The following is a 17,490-nucleotide window of genomic DNA, read 5'->3' as shown; positions in this document are numbered from 1 at the left end:
CTTTTCAAACAACATGTGTTAACTTAATACAAACGAGCGCGTTGCGTGTGTCAGAGTGCTTCTCCTCAATACTCTGGAAACCCAGGATCGACTTCCCTCGTCCATGCAACAAGCCCACCGACAACATCTTTAACACCCGTCACTGAATGACGCGCAATCAAGCTCCTGACAGCCAACTGCGAATCATTCCCTCGTCTGCAAATCACATATACCTCTTTCAGTAACGATGTTTTGATTTCGTCGATTCGAGATTCAAGTTGTGATAATGGTATATCTAAATGAGGAAAAATACATCGTGAGACATCGGACCATCAGCGTCTTGTGACCCAGATAGGCACGCTTACTTGTAGATCCAGGCAGAGAACAAATATCAAACTCTATATTTTGACGCACGTCCAATAAGAGATGAGGAATGCCGGATTCTCGTACAAGAGAATATTCTTTGGCTGATGTACGGTCCTTTGGAGATAAGACGTGTTGTGATAGCGTCTGAGATAGTACAAGAAGGTTTTGTCAAAGGTGTGATCATTGATCACGATCAGTAGCAAACAGACCCCAGACATACTTTAACGTACCTTGTCATGAGGTCCAGCACCACAAAACTGCACGTAATCAATCAACCCCGTTATACTAGGCTCATCTCCACAGACAGCACAATCCACCTTCCGTTTTCGTAACTTCACACTCCTGAAAGAACACTCACTAGCATCAAACATCAATAGTTTCCCAGCATACGCAGACTCAGATCCAACAATGATACGTATAGCTTCTAAGGCCTGTATACATCCCATGACTCCAGTAACGACGCCCAATATACCACCATCGGAACAGTTGGTCACTGTTTCTGGCGGCGGTGGAGTTGGGAAGATGCATCGATAGCATGGTGAATATATGTTTGTCGATGGGGTTTTGTGGTGGTAAACGGAGAGTTGGCCATCCATACGGAGCGCTGATGCTGATATAAGGGTCTTGTGTAGTAGGACACAAGCGTCATTTAGGAGGTATCGGGTTGCTGCGTTGTCTGTTGCGTCTAGTACGATATCATACCTAATAGTGAAGAAACAGTGTTGGCTGTTTGCCTGTTGGATTACAGAGTGCTGAAGGGAGTAGGCATACTGTGATATGATCTCCATGGCGTTCGAAGAGTCCAACAGGACTTGATGATCAACCGCTTCAATAAGAGAGTTCAGTCTGTTGACAGGAGAGACAGCAAGTAAGGCTTCGGGGATGATACAGTTACATCACACCACTGATATCGGTCGTACCTCTGTACACTCAGCCTGGCAGAAGCAGCTTTCGACATTCCAACACGAGTCTCATCATGAATGACTTGTCGCTGCAAGTTACTAGCTTCTACTTGATCGTGATCGACAATCCCAATTCTTCCTACTCCAGCAGCAGCCAGATATAATATTGATGGAGCTCCCAATCCTCCAGCACCGACTACTAATATTGATGATGCCTTAAGCGCTCGTTGCCCTATGTGGTGAAAGATAGGTCATGAGCTGCACAGCGAAACAAGCTACTAAGACAAGTAGTACTACGTAACTACCTTTAACACCAATATCAGGTACAAGGAGTTGTCGGGAATATCGAGCAATGTCCCATCGGGTCAAATCCTCTGATTTTAATGTCGATGTTTGTTGAAATATGGACGATTGAAGCCCAAGCTGGCCTCGTAATTGAGCATTCTCGTTGCGAAGAGCTTCAATTTCTCGTCTCAGGTCTTGAATGGTGTCTGGAGATTGATGGGCTTCCATAGCTTCAAGTACGTCCTTCTACAAAAAAAAACTGTTCATCAGACCAGTCTTGTAGCTAGAACGAGATTCAAGATGCAATAAATAGTTAAATAGATACAAATCAACGCGTCGAGCTGACGGAAATTCGCTTCAATCTGAAAGAGAAACACGCTCTTCTCACCTTGGCAATCTTTAAAACATGTGACGAGAGTTATATGAGAGCAGACGAGTCGAAGGCAGAAGGAGAGCGCACTCTATACATATAATGGTATGTATTCGATTGCATTCCATTTGCTGTTTTGATTGCTTTGACTCTTTGGTACGCCACAAATTCTTGATTCAACTGCTGAGACTTTGAATTGGACGCAATGTAGATTTAAACGCTAGATCAAACTAGAAGATATAGTCTTTTAATACTCTGCATGCTGCCATCTGCTAAAAGGACTCACTTTTAAAGGTAAGTAATCACTATTCGCCCAACATCAATCAGTTTACAAGAAAGGAGCAAATGTGCGAAAGGAGCAGCCCCTCAGTTGGAGTCGATGGAATGGCAGATGAATCGCACCCAGTGTGTATAGATTCCATCATCACCACCATTCCGGCCATAACTCCGACGGTCTGGAGAACAATGGTGGAGGTAACTTGCGATTTAGGTAGCAAGACTTCAGTGTGAATGGTAGAGGGCTGTAGTATACATCTCCTGTAAGGCTGAGATAATAACCATCTCAGAAGAAGAGACCTTTTGACAGACCATCATTGTTCCTGTTGTTTTGAGGAGGAACCCTCGTGTATGCACTCTCCAACATTCGTGGATATGTGTCCATCCACTCAAGCAAGCGTTGTATTGCCTCAAAGCAACAGTCCGCTGGGTCGTTGTTGGACATAGTTTACGGGGTCATGTAGTGCGGGGGATTCGATCTGAATTGTGAAAGTGTGAAGAACAGATGCTACTACAGACTTCCTTTACTTTTTCAGTATCTGTTGACCTGTTAGGACATGGACTGATATGCTCATAATCAAACTGCTGCCTATCTTGTGTATAATCTCGCTGTTGCAAATAACTTGTATTTTGACACTTACATAAACATGATCACCAACATACAATCGTAACCCCCACGTAAAGTGTGCTCATCTTCAGAATACCCGCTATCCGTGGTTTTCCCCTTGCCGCAACATTCCTGACCACACGCTTACTGGCATCAAATACCCATGATGTCCCAGCATACGCAGACTTCCACAATTGAGCGAATGGTTTCTAATCCGGGTGTACGTCCCTTGATTCTCATTAAAACGCGCAAGAAGCATCTGAAAAAAAATTCCTGCTGGTATTGATGGCGAATATATTCTGTTTCCGTTTCTGACGGTATTGACGAGATTTTGGGGTGGCAGCTAGAGTTTTGTGAGTGTATTGTGGCAACCTTTCAAACAGTCTTAAGCTGCAACGAAACCAATATCAAACGATCCCAACGCGTCAAAATACATTTGTGAAACTCCAAATGGCTTGCCTTCTTCGATTCCACGGTGACGGAAAATAGCATAGATGTACCCACCATTGCCTTCTCAGAACTCTACTCCATCAACCTCACATTCAACACAACCTCTGCAAACACCACACCGAAGCACCCAACTTCCAAATTCCAAAACTGATATATTATACTGCAAAACATGCCAATGCAAAGAACTTCCACTACTCTATCCGTATGCCTTACAAGAAGCTGACACTACTATCACCAACAACAGGCGGTGGAGCTTCCAACAACTTGAGGATGGGAGGAGAAAGTACTCCGATTGGGCCTTCCTCGTACCAAGCTCGTATTTCCATCATTGTTTCATTGCCCTATTGGAGAGAGAATCAGAAACACCCCATACAGCAGAACAAAATTGGAGCAGAGCAGATAACTTACAGCAGGAAGTGTTTTAAAAGCAACCAAACTAGACTCTTGAACAATCTTAGCTGTAGCTGAATATTGTGTCTTGAGCTGACGACCAATAGATAGTTGGTGTGTGATTGATAGTGCTCGAACAGTTGCCGAGAGGTCTCCTGGAAATAGAGAATGGTCCGTAGTTTAGTCATCGTTTTTTGGCATTTGCGAGTGTGTTAAGCCATAAGCGTACCACTCATAGCATTAACTCTCGTCAAAAATCCACGAATGGCCGTGACGAGATACTCTTCTTCGTATGCGCCTCCCTCTTTACTGGAATAGACACCCTTCTCTCGTCGTTTGGCTGACTTGCGGGAGGTTTTGCTACATTAAATAGGTTTGAGTATCCATTCTTTTTGGCAAACTCGCATATTTCAAGACTTCATACCCAGTGGATCGAGTTCCACGAGACGTTCCAGTCAACCGTGTCGTAGCCAACGAAGCAGTATCATCCGCCACATGTATATCGTCCATCACATGTGCATCGAACTGAAACAGCTCGGGATGTGCTAGAGATTAAACATAGTCAATTCAACCTATTTATTTCCTTTTTACTCTAGTCTTACCAAGACGATATTGTTTATCTTGTCGAAGGACAGCAAGACGAGTTTGACACTTTTTACATGCTGCAGATATCTCTTGTAAGTCTTCAATCATCTGTGATGCAGCTATAAAGAGCATCATCAGCATTCTGAAGCAAAAAGAGATCTATGTGTAAACGGATAACTTTACCTTCAGCAATAGCAGGCTTAATCCTCTTGTCAATCAAATCAACTCGATTCGAACTATGTGCCTATACCCAAACTCTTTTCATCAGCAATCTCGTTTTCCTTTCGCAACAACCACAACCACTCACAATCCTGATAGCATCCAACCAATAAACCCCAGTCAAAAGCAGCGCCACAGCACCATCAACATCTTTAGCATACTCTAACAAGACAGTGACAGCATCTCGTATTCGACCTTGTGCAAGCTCATCCGCGAGTTCTTGTGCCATTTCAATCATGTCTTGTTCGGGCCATGATAATTGATGAGCAAGAGAGAATGCTTCTTGCCATCGAGTTGCGCGACGATAAGCGTCTAGAGCTTCGGCCCTTTTACCACATAGTTCCAAGACTTTTGGAATCGAAAACGATGTGAGACAAATATCATTGCTGGACAGTTCGTGATGAACTCACTGATGGCAGCGTCTTCAAAGTTCATTGCCTCCAACAGATGATCAGCATAGATTTCCAACATGATCTAAAGTCATTTCACTTAATACGGTCAGAAACTCCACATGAGAAAGAAAAGTGCACCTGTACAAGTACATACGCGCAGTTTCTCAGCATCCTGCTCAAACACTTCCAATGCAGCCCTATACAGCTTATGAGTCTTTACATACTTGATACACTCCTCCCAATGATCAGGCCCAGCATCACGTAAATGCGACAATGCCTTTTCACGGTTACCCAAAGCATCATCAATTCGAAACTTTTGATGCTCTGGTCTCAGTTTCTGGATTTCTGATAGGAATGGAAGATATTCGCGAGGATCCTAAAACATGATGAAAGGTGTGATTGTTCAAAGACAGACTGGTAGAGCAATTGAGCAAAAACCGGTATGGACTAAAGTGGAATTACCTTCAAAGTATGCTGGGCAACCATAACAACCAACTGTAGATCATACATGCTCAATGCAACATCATACAGCCGATTGGCATCAGCCAAGAATACGACATATTTCAATGCTGATTCAGCTGCTTCGACAGACTCTTCAACTACATATCAAGAACAGGAGCAATGACTTAGGACCAAAAAGCTTGGTGAAACTCTGTATTGACGTACTTCGTAACTGCCGTATCCTCGTAATAGCAGCTTCCAAATCAGGTGGATTCCTCCTCACAAAGGCAGTCAAAATTGTCTGCACATATTTCTTGCCATCAATAGTTTCAAGCATGTTTCTGACAGCATCACATATGGTATTTGTCTTTTCAGCAACGACTTCCGGAGCTGGGTGTTTGTATGCTGCTGTGCGGCGGTACATGTTTAGTGTTACATCTTCGTTCCTTAGGAAACAGGGAGAGCTGGAGTGAGAAATCCGAGCAAAAAACGAGGGAGAATTCAAGTGAAGACATACTTGAGACTAGACAAGAACAAATTCAAGTAATCTGGATCTTCAATTTGAGTAATAAATAGTTTCAGATTGTCCATAAATAAAGCTGGGTTGTGATCAAATAAAAGATTCAAATCGATTCGATGTTTGCGGGAATGGATGAATGCTGTTTGGAAATCCAATCTAATCATGAAAAAGTATGATTTGAGAGGTGAAGCAGCAAGACGATAGATGGACAGATATAAGGCACTACAAAAAAAGTAGCCAGAAAAATGAATTGACACGCACCCATCAAGAGAACGTCTAACAGCAGACAGCACCAACGCTCTCGGAGCAACAGTTTCCAAATTGCCTCTCGGCATCTGCAACACCAAATTAATACCACCAGGCACAGCAACTACACATCGAGAACCACGTTCAACTGCTCGATTGAATTCTCCCCATTCTGGAATGGTTCCGAAGACTAGGATATATTTTCTTAAAGTTAGAACTTGGTGCAAAAAACGGAACTGTCTGAATATCGCCTACCAGATGGTTCAGCAGACAATGGATAAAACATGGCTGTGTGTGTCATAGTCGAGACAATCAAGAATTCATCGTGAAGCGTGTATGACATGCAATCAGTTGAGATGGTGTTTTGGTTGCAGTATAGTCTGTTTCGACTTGTTAGGCCAATCATTGAAATCTAAGAGACAACAAAATGTTCAACCTAGGGGATGGAAACATCGCTCAATGAATAGTACCTCGTCATCATCTCCAAGCGTTAGGACCGAAATCCAATTACACGGTGTCGGTAACTTTGGACAGAGTCTGAAAGGATGTAGCGACCATGACTCCTTGTTTACTGCAGACAGGAGAAAAGTTCAGGCTGAGAAAAAGAGAGGTACGACCAATAGATACCTTGGAAACAAGATCCATCAACACCTTCCAGCACAGTAGTACCCGTCGATATAGAGTGATGTAGTCTTATCCATCGAGCATTACGAGCTTTGGCAATCTGATGTGAGTCTACTATTTTCAGTCCATCTTGACTCGATTCGAATACAATGGCAGTGACGACATCACTACTAGATTCAAATCGTGTACCCAAAACTATAATGAGATTAGAAGCAATCCATGCTATCTGTCTATATGCGATTTCTGTTGTGTTTGGTAATCTGTAAGGAACCGGAGTGAGAAGACGAAAAACAAACGAAATTTATAAGGAATGGATACCTGAACGTGCCAGTCCTTCTCGGCTCCTTAACAGGTTTAACAACGCTACAACTCTCAAAAACACCAACACTTCCATCACTCATCAATACAACAAAATCGTCTCCACAATGACCTGCACCGAATGCTATATTTACAGCGGCGACAGGTAAAGAGACAGTGAATGCAGACATGGGTGGTGGGATGTTCAAGTGTCTAAATGGTGTAATAAGTAGGTTTGTTCCGTCAATTACAGCGACGGTTGCAGGAGAGTTTGGGTTTAGAGATGTGCTTGTGAATGTGTCGTATGCTACTTCGATTTGTCTATATATGCCACCTGCGAGATAGTTACCGTCTGCATACAAGAATTTGAGTCGACCGTTTTTGCTTACTTTTCTGAACAAGATGCAACCGATACAAGACTTCAGGATCCCAAGTCAACCCAACAAATGAGTCTCCTGGTAGCGCATTAATCTCTTGCTTGAGATACCAATGATAATTCATAGTAGTCCATAATTGAATGACTGATGATGGTTGATTCGAATCTTGATCATCTCGTTCAAGCCAGACTGCGAGGATTGTCGAGTCTGCATTCCAAGCTAGTTCTCGTACCTAATATGAAATTATTACAAGGATAAGCAAAAGGCTTTACCACAAGTTGAGACTATTGCTCACTTTAGTAGCATGCGGCTGCCGCAACTCGAATTCACCATGTCTCAATCCATTCCTTTCAAAGAACACAACATCATGACGATCCTTTATACATTGTGTCGACGCAATCAAGTTGCCTGACGGTCTAGAAAGATTCAACAGAGCGATGAGGAAAAATACATCGATAACAGGCGACCATGCTGAAAGCTCGGTCTCACCTCCACGACAATACACACTCCAACCCTTCCACAGCCTCAGATGTACTCTGCAACACACCCTCTCTCGAATAAACACGCACAACACGCCTCATCATGACCTCATCAATAACAGAGCACGACAAGTATTGGGCATCACCACGCCATGATAATCGTGGTTTGTTATCATCGTCAGGAGATAAAGCGTTTACGATATCGGGTTTCTTGATTGCAGCAGCTGCTTTACCAGCAGATCCATGGAATTGGGTTTCTTTCTTGCCCCATCCAAGTGCTACTTGTGCGTCTTTGATAAAAGTATGCTTGTTAGCAAAAAAACTATTGTACAGAACGTTTGATGATGTCTCAAGCACCTTCACCAGCCTCATTGACATGTATAGCGACTTCCGATATAACATCATAGTCTCTGCTCATTAGTAGCAGAGTCCACCGTCCAGTGACAATAGAGAGGAGATCACCGTCTGGACTCCATGATGAACATAGTATTCCACCTTCAACTGTTCCGACTACCTCATGCTACGACGGAAAGGTCGATGTAAGCAAAGTTGCGTTTAGATGAAGAGTTTCAGGTTGTTTTTTGTCCAGCTGTACAAAATCACGATCCCAAATCATACCTGATCACCCAATCTCCCATCAACCGTAGCAATCAAACAGATATCACCACCCTTCAACGCGACAAACACAGACTGCGACTCTGGCAAATACTGCAGCGCAACGATTTCATCGACTTCATCAGAAGCTAGCATGAAAGCTTCTTGAATAACCACTGCATCGCTCTATATAGCAATGTAAATTAGTTAATATGATCATAATAAAGTCAAATCAATCGTAACAATGGAGCAAACAAAGACAACAATATTGAAAAGATGACATGCATGCCTTTTCGACTATCTGAGCTTGAATGATTCTACCACCATTTGAAAACCATGCGGTATGAGAGTCAACGGTGACGTGACAATCACGTATAGATGTCGAGTGCTTGCCCGATAGTTCACTTAGGACTGTTAAACTCCTCATTGTTTTTAGATCGCTTGGATCGTCTGAAGAAAAAAACTTGGTTTTGTTCAGACTTTGTCCCAAAGAGCCTAGAAGAGATGGCAGATAGAGTAAGCTTAAATATTTAATTGCGTTCATCGTAATTATATGCTCTACCTTTCTTCTAAGCGTCTAAACCAGTTCTGACTCAAACCACTTGTTTTATCTCACAGGGACGAGCTCAAAGTCGTGGAGGCGGAGGAAGAGGCTCTAGCAGAGGCCAATCATCTGGAGGTCGTGGTGGTCGAGGAGGTGGATCTGGAAATACTGGTGGTGGTGCTCGTGATCAAGGACCTAAACGAGTTGAGTTCAACATCAATCCATCGTAACTGGCCAGACATACTTTTTGCTCGAGCTTCTGGGACTTACTGCATCGCTTTCTATTGATGTAGGAAGCAATCATTGATCTCGCAAAATACATGGACAAGCAGATTCGAGTCAAGTTTATGGGTGGACGTGAAGGTAAAACGAATAGATTGGAGTGGGTAACTGTATTTTTTTGTCTGTCTCTCATCACTCAACTTGATTCTAGTCGTTGGCTCATTGAAAGGATATGATCCGTTACTCAACCTTGTGTTGGATGATTGTGTTGAACATTTACGAGGTGTGTTATTATTCTCAACTCTGCTCATCAAAAAAACACAGAGTCCTTCATCATCGATGACAGTATCTCTCTGACAAGACCAATCTTAATGCTTACTGACGATACTGAAAACACAATAGATCCCGAAGACCACACAAGACTAACAAAAGAGACCAGGAATCTGGGACTACTTGTATGCCGAGGAACAACTCTAGTCTTGATATCGCCTGTAGATGGATCTGAACAGATACCAAATCCTTTCATGCAAGCGGAAGATGAATAAATGTAATCCAGTACTTTTCTTGCATCTACTCTCCTTTTTGTATAGAAAACATTTAAAAACTACTGTTATAAATGCAATTGACTGCTGGTCTATATATGCAATGTTTCTATTGTGTGGATGATATGTGACAGAGTGCATACTAACTATGTTACAGAGAAGTCTCTGATGCTCAAACAACTTATGCCGAGTTCCTTTGTCCATATTTAGCAAAAGTCTGAGACACCACCAGAGGAAATACAATGGTAGCATCAGCATACACTTTAACAGGTTTAGCAGAAGCCCGTATCTTTCCCCACGATACAGCCTCATCCGGACGTGCACCAGCATCAGATCCATCATATTCAGCTCCAGTGTTAATGTACACTGCGTAATCAGCTCCATTTCTCTAACAGGAGGCAAAGACAAGAAGGTGAACAACATGCAACAAAAGCACTAGCGATTCTGATTGTATTACCATAAGATTGGCATTCGATATATGGTGCTTGACCACACCACCACCCAGTATAATGACACCAGTCTTTTTGGCAAACACGGCCTGATTGTTTATAGATCTAATGTCACTGGCAATGTCTATAACCAATCCGGGGTTTCGATATGAGTGGAAGTAGATCATGTCTCCGAGTGAGCCGTCTGTTAGCGCAGGTGAGTATATCGGTATGTTGTTCTGTTGTTTGATATGGAGGTGTGTTGGTTTGGCGTGGCAGAGGAGGCGAAAAAGATATTGCATGGTCGACCAATGTTACCTTGTAAGCCCAGTACGCTATGCTCTCCGGATTGTCAATAGCTTTACCCAATCGCTGTATGATTTTAGACGGTGACCATAGCTCGTCCTATGTAATCAAACGAATCAGCACAGTAACGTTGTAAAGTGCATCCAGATTCCACTGCATACCTTATTTTTTTGGTCATCCAACATGCCATCCAAAAGAGGCATGACCCAATCTTCAAACTTGCAATAATTGTCATTGGGAACCAACAGATTCCCAATCCGATTCAGTCCCTTCTTGCGTAGTTCAGCACCATCTAGTTCGAATTCTCCTACGTAGGTCGGGCCAAGACATTTGATGAGGTCTTCTTCTACGCCTCCTGCTGTTGTCACTATTACGTCCACCTGTAAGAGAGGCGAGTTGGTGAATTGGAAGGTATACAGGTGACGTAGAAAGCAAAGGGAAATACCATGGAATGCTGTACAAGAAACCGAAAAATCTCTCTCAAACCCGACGAGACCAAATTCGAAGTATACCCCAGAAAGATTTTACATTTCGTCTTCTCTCGTGTTTCAGGATCTTTATACTCTTCAGTCTCATCTGGAGATATCGCTTCTTGTGATAATCTCCACTTGATCTATTGAGTGAGGTTAATGAGCTAGACGCAAAAAACGATGCTAGCTATTCGACGGTAGGCATTGCGACCAACAACACTAGATCTCCTCAACTCATACCATTTGATTAATCTGATCAATAGCTTTACCAATAGCGCTAGCTTGATACCCTGTAGTCATGTAAGATTGCATCAGAGTATCCAATTCGACGAGTTTGTTGAAATCCACGCCTTTAACCACTTTAGCTCCTTCTGGTACTGGTTCTGAAGGTACCAGGACGGCTTCCATTGCGCTTGTTGGTGTGCTTTGTTGCCTATCTACTGCCATCGTATCTTAGGCCTTGTAGCTCGTGCTTCGATGGTTTTTTTTTTGAGCTCCCAAATGCAATTTTGAACCGATCTGTGTTTGTCTCAAAATACTAGCGTATAAAATAATTGAAAATCAAGTAATAACGCGTCAAACGCGTTGGAACATTTGTGGTTGGTCATCGTTAATAAATGTTTCAGAATTGACGTCAAGCTGTGCAAAGAAAAAAAAGTCAAATCAAAAGAACAAGTTAGAGCTGAAGAAAACAGCTTGAAAGAGCGCATCAGATCAGGCCAGAATCGGTTTATGTACGCGCACAAGTACGAGAAGGTATGTCTATAGGCAGTGATTGCACTCGTCACATTCTGGTGGTTTTGTGTGGGAGACGAGCACAGTTGCAAAGTGTGGTATAGTCAAGCGCTATTGAAATATACTCACACTTTTCTTGTATAGGTTTCCAACGACTATATAGCGGACCAGTAAGCTTATCGACATCACTTTACATCTGAACGTCAAACATTGCTCCATTGCACCCTAACGTCAAACTTTTCTTGGCTACAGGGTTTACAAGAGCTTCATAGCAGCTTAAAGCAAAGAATCATCAATAGTACATAATTATATAAATCTAGGCAACCATGACTCCACTAGCTCGTTTTGCAATGATGGCTCGAGCGTCATCACTGTCAAAACCCAGCCTTGTACAAACCAACTTGATGCAATCATCATACATCATCAAATCATCATCCTTCGCAACTCTAACTCCCGATAATCTATCCGCCTTGACACCTCCATCCGCAACCACAAAGGAAGAACCTCCCATGTTGCCAGCAACCTTAACATTCAAATCAGGCCAAATCTTCCACGGCACTTCATTCGGTAGCCCCTTGACTCGCCCCATCACAGGTGAAGTAGTATTCACCACATCTCTAGTCGGATACCCAGAGTCAATGACTGACCCAAGTTATCGTGGTCAAATCCTATGCTTTACTCAACCACTGATTGGAAACTATGGTGTACCAGGCTCTGTAAAAGATCAGTTTGGTCTACTTAAATACTTTGAGTCAGAGGGTATTCAAGTTAAAGGTATCTTGGTTAACGATTACGCTACGAAATACTCTCATTGGAATGCTGTCGAGTCGTTGGGTAAATGGTGCTCTAGGTATGGAATTCCTGCCATTACAGGTGTAGATACCAGAGCCATAGTACATATATTGAGAGATAATGGATCCACTTTGGGTGAAATCCGTATTGGTAAAAACGAAGGAGCGGCATCAACAGGCATCACTGTTCCTGTTTGGGAGGATCCGAATGTTAGGAACTTGTCAGCTGAAGTCTCGGTTAAGGATAAAGTCGTATTCAATGCTGGTGGTGATGTCAAGATTGCTCTCATCGGTGAGTATTCAACGATTCTTTTGCACTCCAGTTTTTCTAATAAAACAGCTCTTTGAATAGATTGTGGAGTGAAACAGAACATCATCCGATGCTTGGCCAAACGAGGTGCAGAAGTCACCGTAGTACCATGGGACTACGATATTACGTCTGAACCTGCCTACACTTATGATGGTGTCTTCATCTCCAACGGCCCTGGTGTAAGCATTGGTTTCTTTGTTGACAGTAGTCTCTCGACCGGGCGCTTGCTCATTCTCGCTTCCTTTAGGATCCACGAACATTGACTAAAACCGTCGCAAACCTACAAAAACTCTTCACCACATACTCATCAACCAAGAACCCAATCCCCATCTTTGGTATATGCATGGGCAACCTCATGATGGGTCTAGCGGCCGGCTTCCCTGTATACAAACTCCCATTTGGTAACCGTGGCCATAATCAACCAGCTACAGATCTCTTTACTGGAAAGTGTATAATCACATCCCAAAACCACGGATATGCAATCAATGTAGAGCAGCCATCTAGTCTATCAGCAGGTTGGAAGCCATTCTTCATGAATGCTAATGATGGTAGCAATGAAGGATTGAGACATGAAGTGTATCCATGGCAGAGTGTACAATTCCACCCTGAAGCTAAGGGTGGTCCTCTAGATTCAGAGTATCTGTTTGAAGGGTATTTGAATGAAGTTCGTGCTGGCAAATTGGCCCGTAAACCTGCATTGGTGGCCGAGTTGGAAAAGAAGGGTGTTTCTTCGTCTGGACGAGCAGTCAAAGTATAGAATGATATAAGGGACGACCTCATAGTAGTAAAAGCTCGATTTGAACGTATTTTTTGTATTGGATATTGCTCGATTACAAATGTTCAGAAGGAAATACTGAACGTTTGTTGCTTATGTCGTACTCGTTTGATTCCGCCTCTCGACTTCTAGGACAAACAACAAGTCTATAATCAGACGAATTCTGATGGGACTGGTTCCTATTTGTACTACAGAAGCCACTGTATCAGACGTTTTCAAGTCCTGGTGGTAAGGGGCGTTGAATTACAACAAAACACGTCCAGATCCATGCGCAATTGAATGGAACGACGTGTACTAGTACGCTGCATAGTAATAGCACGCTATGTGCTGGTTTGTTGATCAGTTTAAGTGCTTTGCTGTCCTTCTGGCCCAGATAACATACTGATATTTGAACAAGTCACTTGAAAGCTACTGTTTCGACACACAATACGACCATGGAGGAAGATCCAGATCAGCAGCCATCCACCAAAAAGATCAAATTGAACGATGGTAGCTCTGCGACTCCGTCTACTATACGCGTAGACGACAATGAAAAGAAACCAACATTGCCACCAACCAGTAAAAATGCAGCTTCAGACTCTCTATTAACTGAGTCTCAAGTGGGAATTACAGCATGGATGAACCCTGATATGCCTGGATTTAAAGGAATTCTCAAGCATCGGTGAGTTGAAGATCATTTGCGACATTTTCTCCTTTTCAACATCTTATCGAAAGCTTCGCCAACTAACTTGAATTCATAATTTTCTCAATAGATACACCGATTTCTTGGTTAACGAAATCGATATGGATGGTCGTGTGATGCATCTCACGAGTTTGAAGGCCCCATCTTCGGTGTCTGAGAAGGATCAAGATGAGCCTGCTAAAGCTGTACGCAGAATTGCACAAGCCCCAACACATTGAAATGACGGATTTTTAATGGTATCCTGTGATCTTAGGCCCGAGACGATGGCAAGCTTCTGGAAGACCTTGGGGCTCTGGTTTCTGCACAGGACGTTGAACTGGTGAAAACCATGCTTCAAGCTGGAAAGGGTGTTAGTGAAGGAGTCACGCTACAGGTATTCATCAAGTTTACAAAAACATGTCTTTGTTTCACTGAGCTAAAATAGTCTGACGAACATACAACTCTCATTTTTTTGGCCTTAGCCCGAGTCAGATAAAGCCAAGCGTACAAAGATCCATCGAGTATTTAGTACATATTTGAGTGGAATAGTTAGTACCAACACTGTAGGTGTTGATGAAATTCGTGTTGAGTGGGGTACTTCAAATCGTGACAATCGAGGTGCGTGTTTCAAGAGACGTTATCTGACAGAAATGCCCTTTTTTGCCTGGAACGCTCAACTCAATCTTGGAACATAGGACGTGGATCAAGCAACAAACGGAAGAAGTTATCCTGGGATGAACTTGGAGGCAGTTTCTGTCATTTCCTCATGTTCAAGGAGAACAGAGAGACTGTGCAGGCATTGGAGTCGATTTCGAAGATGGCCAAGTAAGCATCAATACAGATTCTTACGATCTTTTTTTTGGTTTCACAATTTCGACTCTCCTATGCACCTTTGTAAAACAAAGGATTCAATCAAAGAAGATGACATTCGCTGGTACAAAGGACAAGCGAGGCATCACTGTTCAACGTGTCGCTGCTCAGTTTGTCAATGCAGAGACTTTGGCAGGCCTCAACAAGACTTTGAGAGGCATTCAATTGGGTGATTTTCAGTATGTACTGTCATTTGTTTGTTATCCATGTCGTTTGCGTTCTCATTCTTACACTATCTAGGCACAAGCAGCACGGTCTGAAGCTCGGTAGTTTACAAGGCAATCAGTTTGAACTTGTGTTGAGGTTTGTAATGCTACGACATACATTACACTCGCTGGTCGTTTTTGCTCATTATTTCTTTTCCTTCTTTGCAGAGAGGCTTCAGGAACACGAGAAGACATAGAAAAAACATTGAATGCATTGAAAGCAAGTGGTTTTATCAACTATTATGGAATGCAGCGATTTGGGACACAGTCGGTGTCCACTCATTCCATTGGTGTCAAGCTTCTGAAGAGTGATTGGCAGGGTGCCGTTGATTTGGTTTTGATGCCTAGAGAGAGTGGTAAGCGTTTCTACACGATGCTTTGGTATCTGGTTAAAGGAAGTCAGTGCTGACATCTGACCGATTATTCGCTTTTGTTTTCCTTTCAGATTCTCCGGACATACTGAAGGCTCGACAAACCTGGAAGGATACTCAAAGTCCTAGAGAAGCATTGAAACTGTTTCCGAAATGGAATACTGCTGAACGAGCAATTTTGGAAGCTTTTAATTCTAGGAAGTCGAATAAGGATTGTGCTGGTGCTATGGCCAATGTAAGCGTTGGGGTTGTTGTATGATGTCGTTTAACCTCCCTTTTTTGGCAACCTGATAAATGTTTAATATTCTGATTCATGATTTATAACCAGATTCCAAGACATCTACGTCAAATGTATGTACATGCGTACCAATCATATGTTTGGAATCGTGTTGTATCTGCTCGAATCCAGAAATTAGGTCGAGCGGTCGTACTTGGAGATCTGGTATCGGTGCCGTCATCCACCACCACATCCACATCAGCAGATGGCATCATACTTCCCGCAACGAGTACAACAGAGGAAGAAACCGACATTCAAGTGATACCTGAAGACGAAGTATTCGAACCAACAGCACGTCCAGACACTATAAAAACAATAAATACCGAAGTAGAAGCATCACAATACCAAATTACGGATATAGTGATTCCACAACCTGGATATGATGTTAAATATCCACCGAATATGCTTGATACGTACAAGGAGATTATGAATGAGGACGGACTTGATCCATTGAATATGAAGAGGTCGATTTATGATTATTCGTTGCCTGGATCATATAGGAAGATGGTTGGTGCTGTTAAAGATTTCGAGTGGTACGTTCGTGTATTCATTCCAAGCTAGAACTTTTTTTGCCCGTCGTGAGTTTGAGTTTCAGCTTCTAATTCGGATTTCTGGATTGGTTGCTTAGGCGAATTGTACAGTATAGTCATGCAGATGCAAGCCTTACGCTGACGGATCTCGATAGACTGAAGGGTCTCAAAGACCTGAAGATTGGTATACGTCTTCTCTAACTGATGCTGTAGTCCTCACGTACTCAAACCTTTTGTTTGACTTAGAATCTGGTGACAAAATGGCCGTCATTCTCAAGTTCTGTTTGGACTCGTCTACATATGCTACAATGGCACTTCGGGAGGTCTTAAAGACAAGTACTACACCCTCATTTCAAGCTGGTTTGTCTTCAGCATAGAACGTTGAAGCCGAATTTTTTTGGCACTTGTTGCATTATGAGACAACGAACAAACCACTTTTCTTCAATTGTATAAAATGATGTCATGTTGCAATACATAGTGATGAAACCTCAGCAAGCATTCCTTGTTTTGAAAATTGTAGAGCAACTCTGAAGCATTGGTTTGGTTGACGCTCATTTGCTTTGAGTCTCTATTTTCTTTTCGAAACCTCTACAAATTTACTTCAACTTGCACAGGTAAGATTTGAACAGTTGCAATGATATGACTTTGTAGGGCTTTTTGGCAACTAAGACTTTCTCGCTCTTTGCTTACTCACGATTTTCAAGCAGATTCCAAGACATTTACGTCAATGGTACCTACATGGGTACCGACCGCATGTCTCGAATCGTATCTGCTCGCATGCAAAGACTGGGTCGAATAGTCGTACCAGATGTTGTTATTGTTGTGCCATCATCAAACACCACCGCAAGTGGAGCAGCGGGCTCCACACTCTGGCTATGATGTTGCGATCTACCGAAGATGATTAATACGTACAAGGAAACTCTAAGTGAGGATGGGCTTGATTCACTGATCTTGAAGAGAACGAGATACGATTACACGCTGCCTGCATTGTATCGAAAGATAGTTGGTGCGGTCAAGGATTTTGGAGGTAAAATACATACAGTTGAACGACAG

At 42.7% G+C, this 17,490-nt stretch overlaps 6 protein-coding genes across 6 annotated transcripts; 3 read left to right on the top strand and 3 right to left on the bottom strand.

Annotated features, from left to right (window-relative positions):
* Positions 1-65: 65 nt before the first annotated feature.
* Positions 66-1,760, bottom strand: SmJEL517_g01228 (uncharacterized protein; the record flags this gene model as incomplete). Its single annotated transcript, XM_031167156.1, has 6 exons — positions 66-274; positions 345-489; positions 576-1,047; positions 1,117-1,191; positions 1,266-1,479; positions 1,553-1,760. 6 exons carry the CDS (start codon positions 1,758-1,760, stop codon positions 66-68), a joined length of 1,323 nt encoding a protein of 440 aa, XP_031026906.1.
* Positions 1,761-3,444: 1,684 nt separating this feature from the next.
* SmJEL517_g01227 (uncharacterized protein) lies at positions 3,445-8,555 on the bottom strand (the record flags this gene model as incomplete). Its single annotated transcript, XM_031167155.1, has 22 exons — positions 3,445-3,576; positions 3,644-3,780; positions 3,855-3,985; positions 4,050-4,170; positions 4,228-4,329; positions 4,394-4,454; positions 4,518-4,777; positions 4,840-4,903; positions 4,976-5,197; positions 5,284-5,420; positions 5,488-5,708; positions 5,780-5,938; positions 6,044-6,218; positions 6,284-6,440; positions 6,499-6,599; positions 6,656-6,912; positions 6,971-7,283; positions 7,339-7,558; positions 7,622-7,742; positions 7,816-8,095; positions 8,163-8,325; positions 8,424-8,555. 22 exons carry the CDS (start codon positions 8,553-8,555, stop codon positions 3,445-3,447), a joined length of 3,666 nt encoding a protein of 1,221 aa, XP_031026911.1.
* Positions 8,556-8,903: 348 nt separating this feature from the next.
* SmJEL517_g01226 (uncharacterized protein) lies at positions 8,904-9,710 on the top strand (the record flags this gene model as incomplete). Its single annotated transcript, XM_031167154.1, has 5 exons — positions 8,904-8,915; positions 9,018-9,146; positions 9,237-9,306; positions 9,377-9,448; positions 9,568-9,710. 5 exons carry the CDS (start codon positions 8,904-8,906, stop codon positions 9,708-9,710), a joined length of 426 nt encoding a protein of 141 aa, XP_031026910.1.
* Positions 9,711-9,888: 178 nt separating this feature from the next.
* On the bottom strand, positions 9,889-11,358 carry SmJEL517_g01225 (uncharacterized protein; the record flags this gene model as incomplete). Its single annotated transcript, XM_031167153.1, has 6 exons — positions 9,889-10,095; positions 10,165-10,374; positions 10,454-10,540; positions 10,603-10,821; positions 10,887-11,054; positions 11,152-11,358. The coding sequence occupies 6 exons, from the start codon at positions 11,356-11,358 to the stop codon at positions 9,889-9,891; spliced, it is 1,098 nt and encodes a 365-aa protein (XP_031026909.1).
* A 614-nt stretch (positions 11,359-11,972) lies between these two features.
* On the top strand, positions 11,973-13,504 carry SmJEL517_g01224 (carbamoyl-phosphate synthase (glutamine-hydrolysing); the record flags this gene model as incomplete). The annotated part of the gene is made up of 3 exons (XM_031167152.1): positions 11,973-12,729; positions 12,790-12,926; positions 12,995-13,504. 3 exons carry the CDS (start codon positions 11,973-11,975, stop codon positions 13,502-13,504), a joined length of 1,404 nt encoding a protein of 467 aa, XP_031026908.1.
* A 452-nt stretch (positions 13,505-13,956) lies between these two features.
* SmJEL517_g01223 (uncharacterized protein) lies at positions 13,957-16,814 on the top strand (the record flags this gene model as incomplete). The annotated part of the gene is made up of 12 exons (XM_031167151.1): positions 13,957-14,183; positions 14,275-14,389; positions 14,458-14,577; positions 14,666-14,801; positions 14,879-15,008; positions 15,089-15,232; positions 15,294-15,356; positions 15,428-15,615; positions 15,705-15,865; positions 15,959-16,440; positions 16,536-16,621; positions 16,684-16,814. The coding sequence occupies 12 exons, from the start codon at positions 13,957-13,959 to the stop codon at positions 16,812-16,814; spliced, it is 1,983 nt and encodes a 660-aa protein (XP_031026915.1).
* Between the last annotated feature and the right edge of the window lie 676 nt (positions 16,815-17,490).

This window comes from Synchytrium microbalum, assembly GCF_006535985.1.
Source record: "Synchytrium microbalum strain JEL517 chromosome Unknown SmJEL517_scf0004, whole genome shotgun sequence".
In the NCBI taxonomy this organism is placed as follows: domain Eukaryota; kingdom Fungi; phylum Chytridiomycota; class Chytridiomycetes; order Synchytriales; family Synchytriaceae; genus Synchytrium; species Synchytrium microbalum.
Note: the sequence above shows the minus strand (reverse complement) of the source record. Positions and strands in the feature narration are given on the sequence as shown.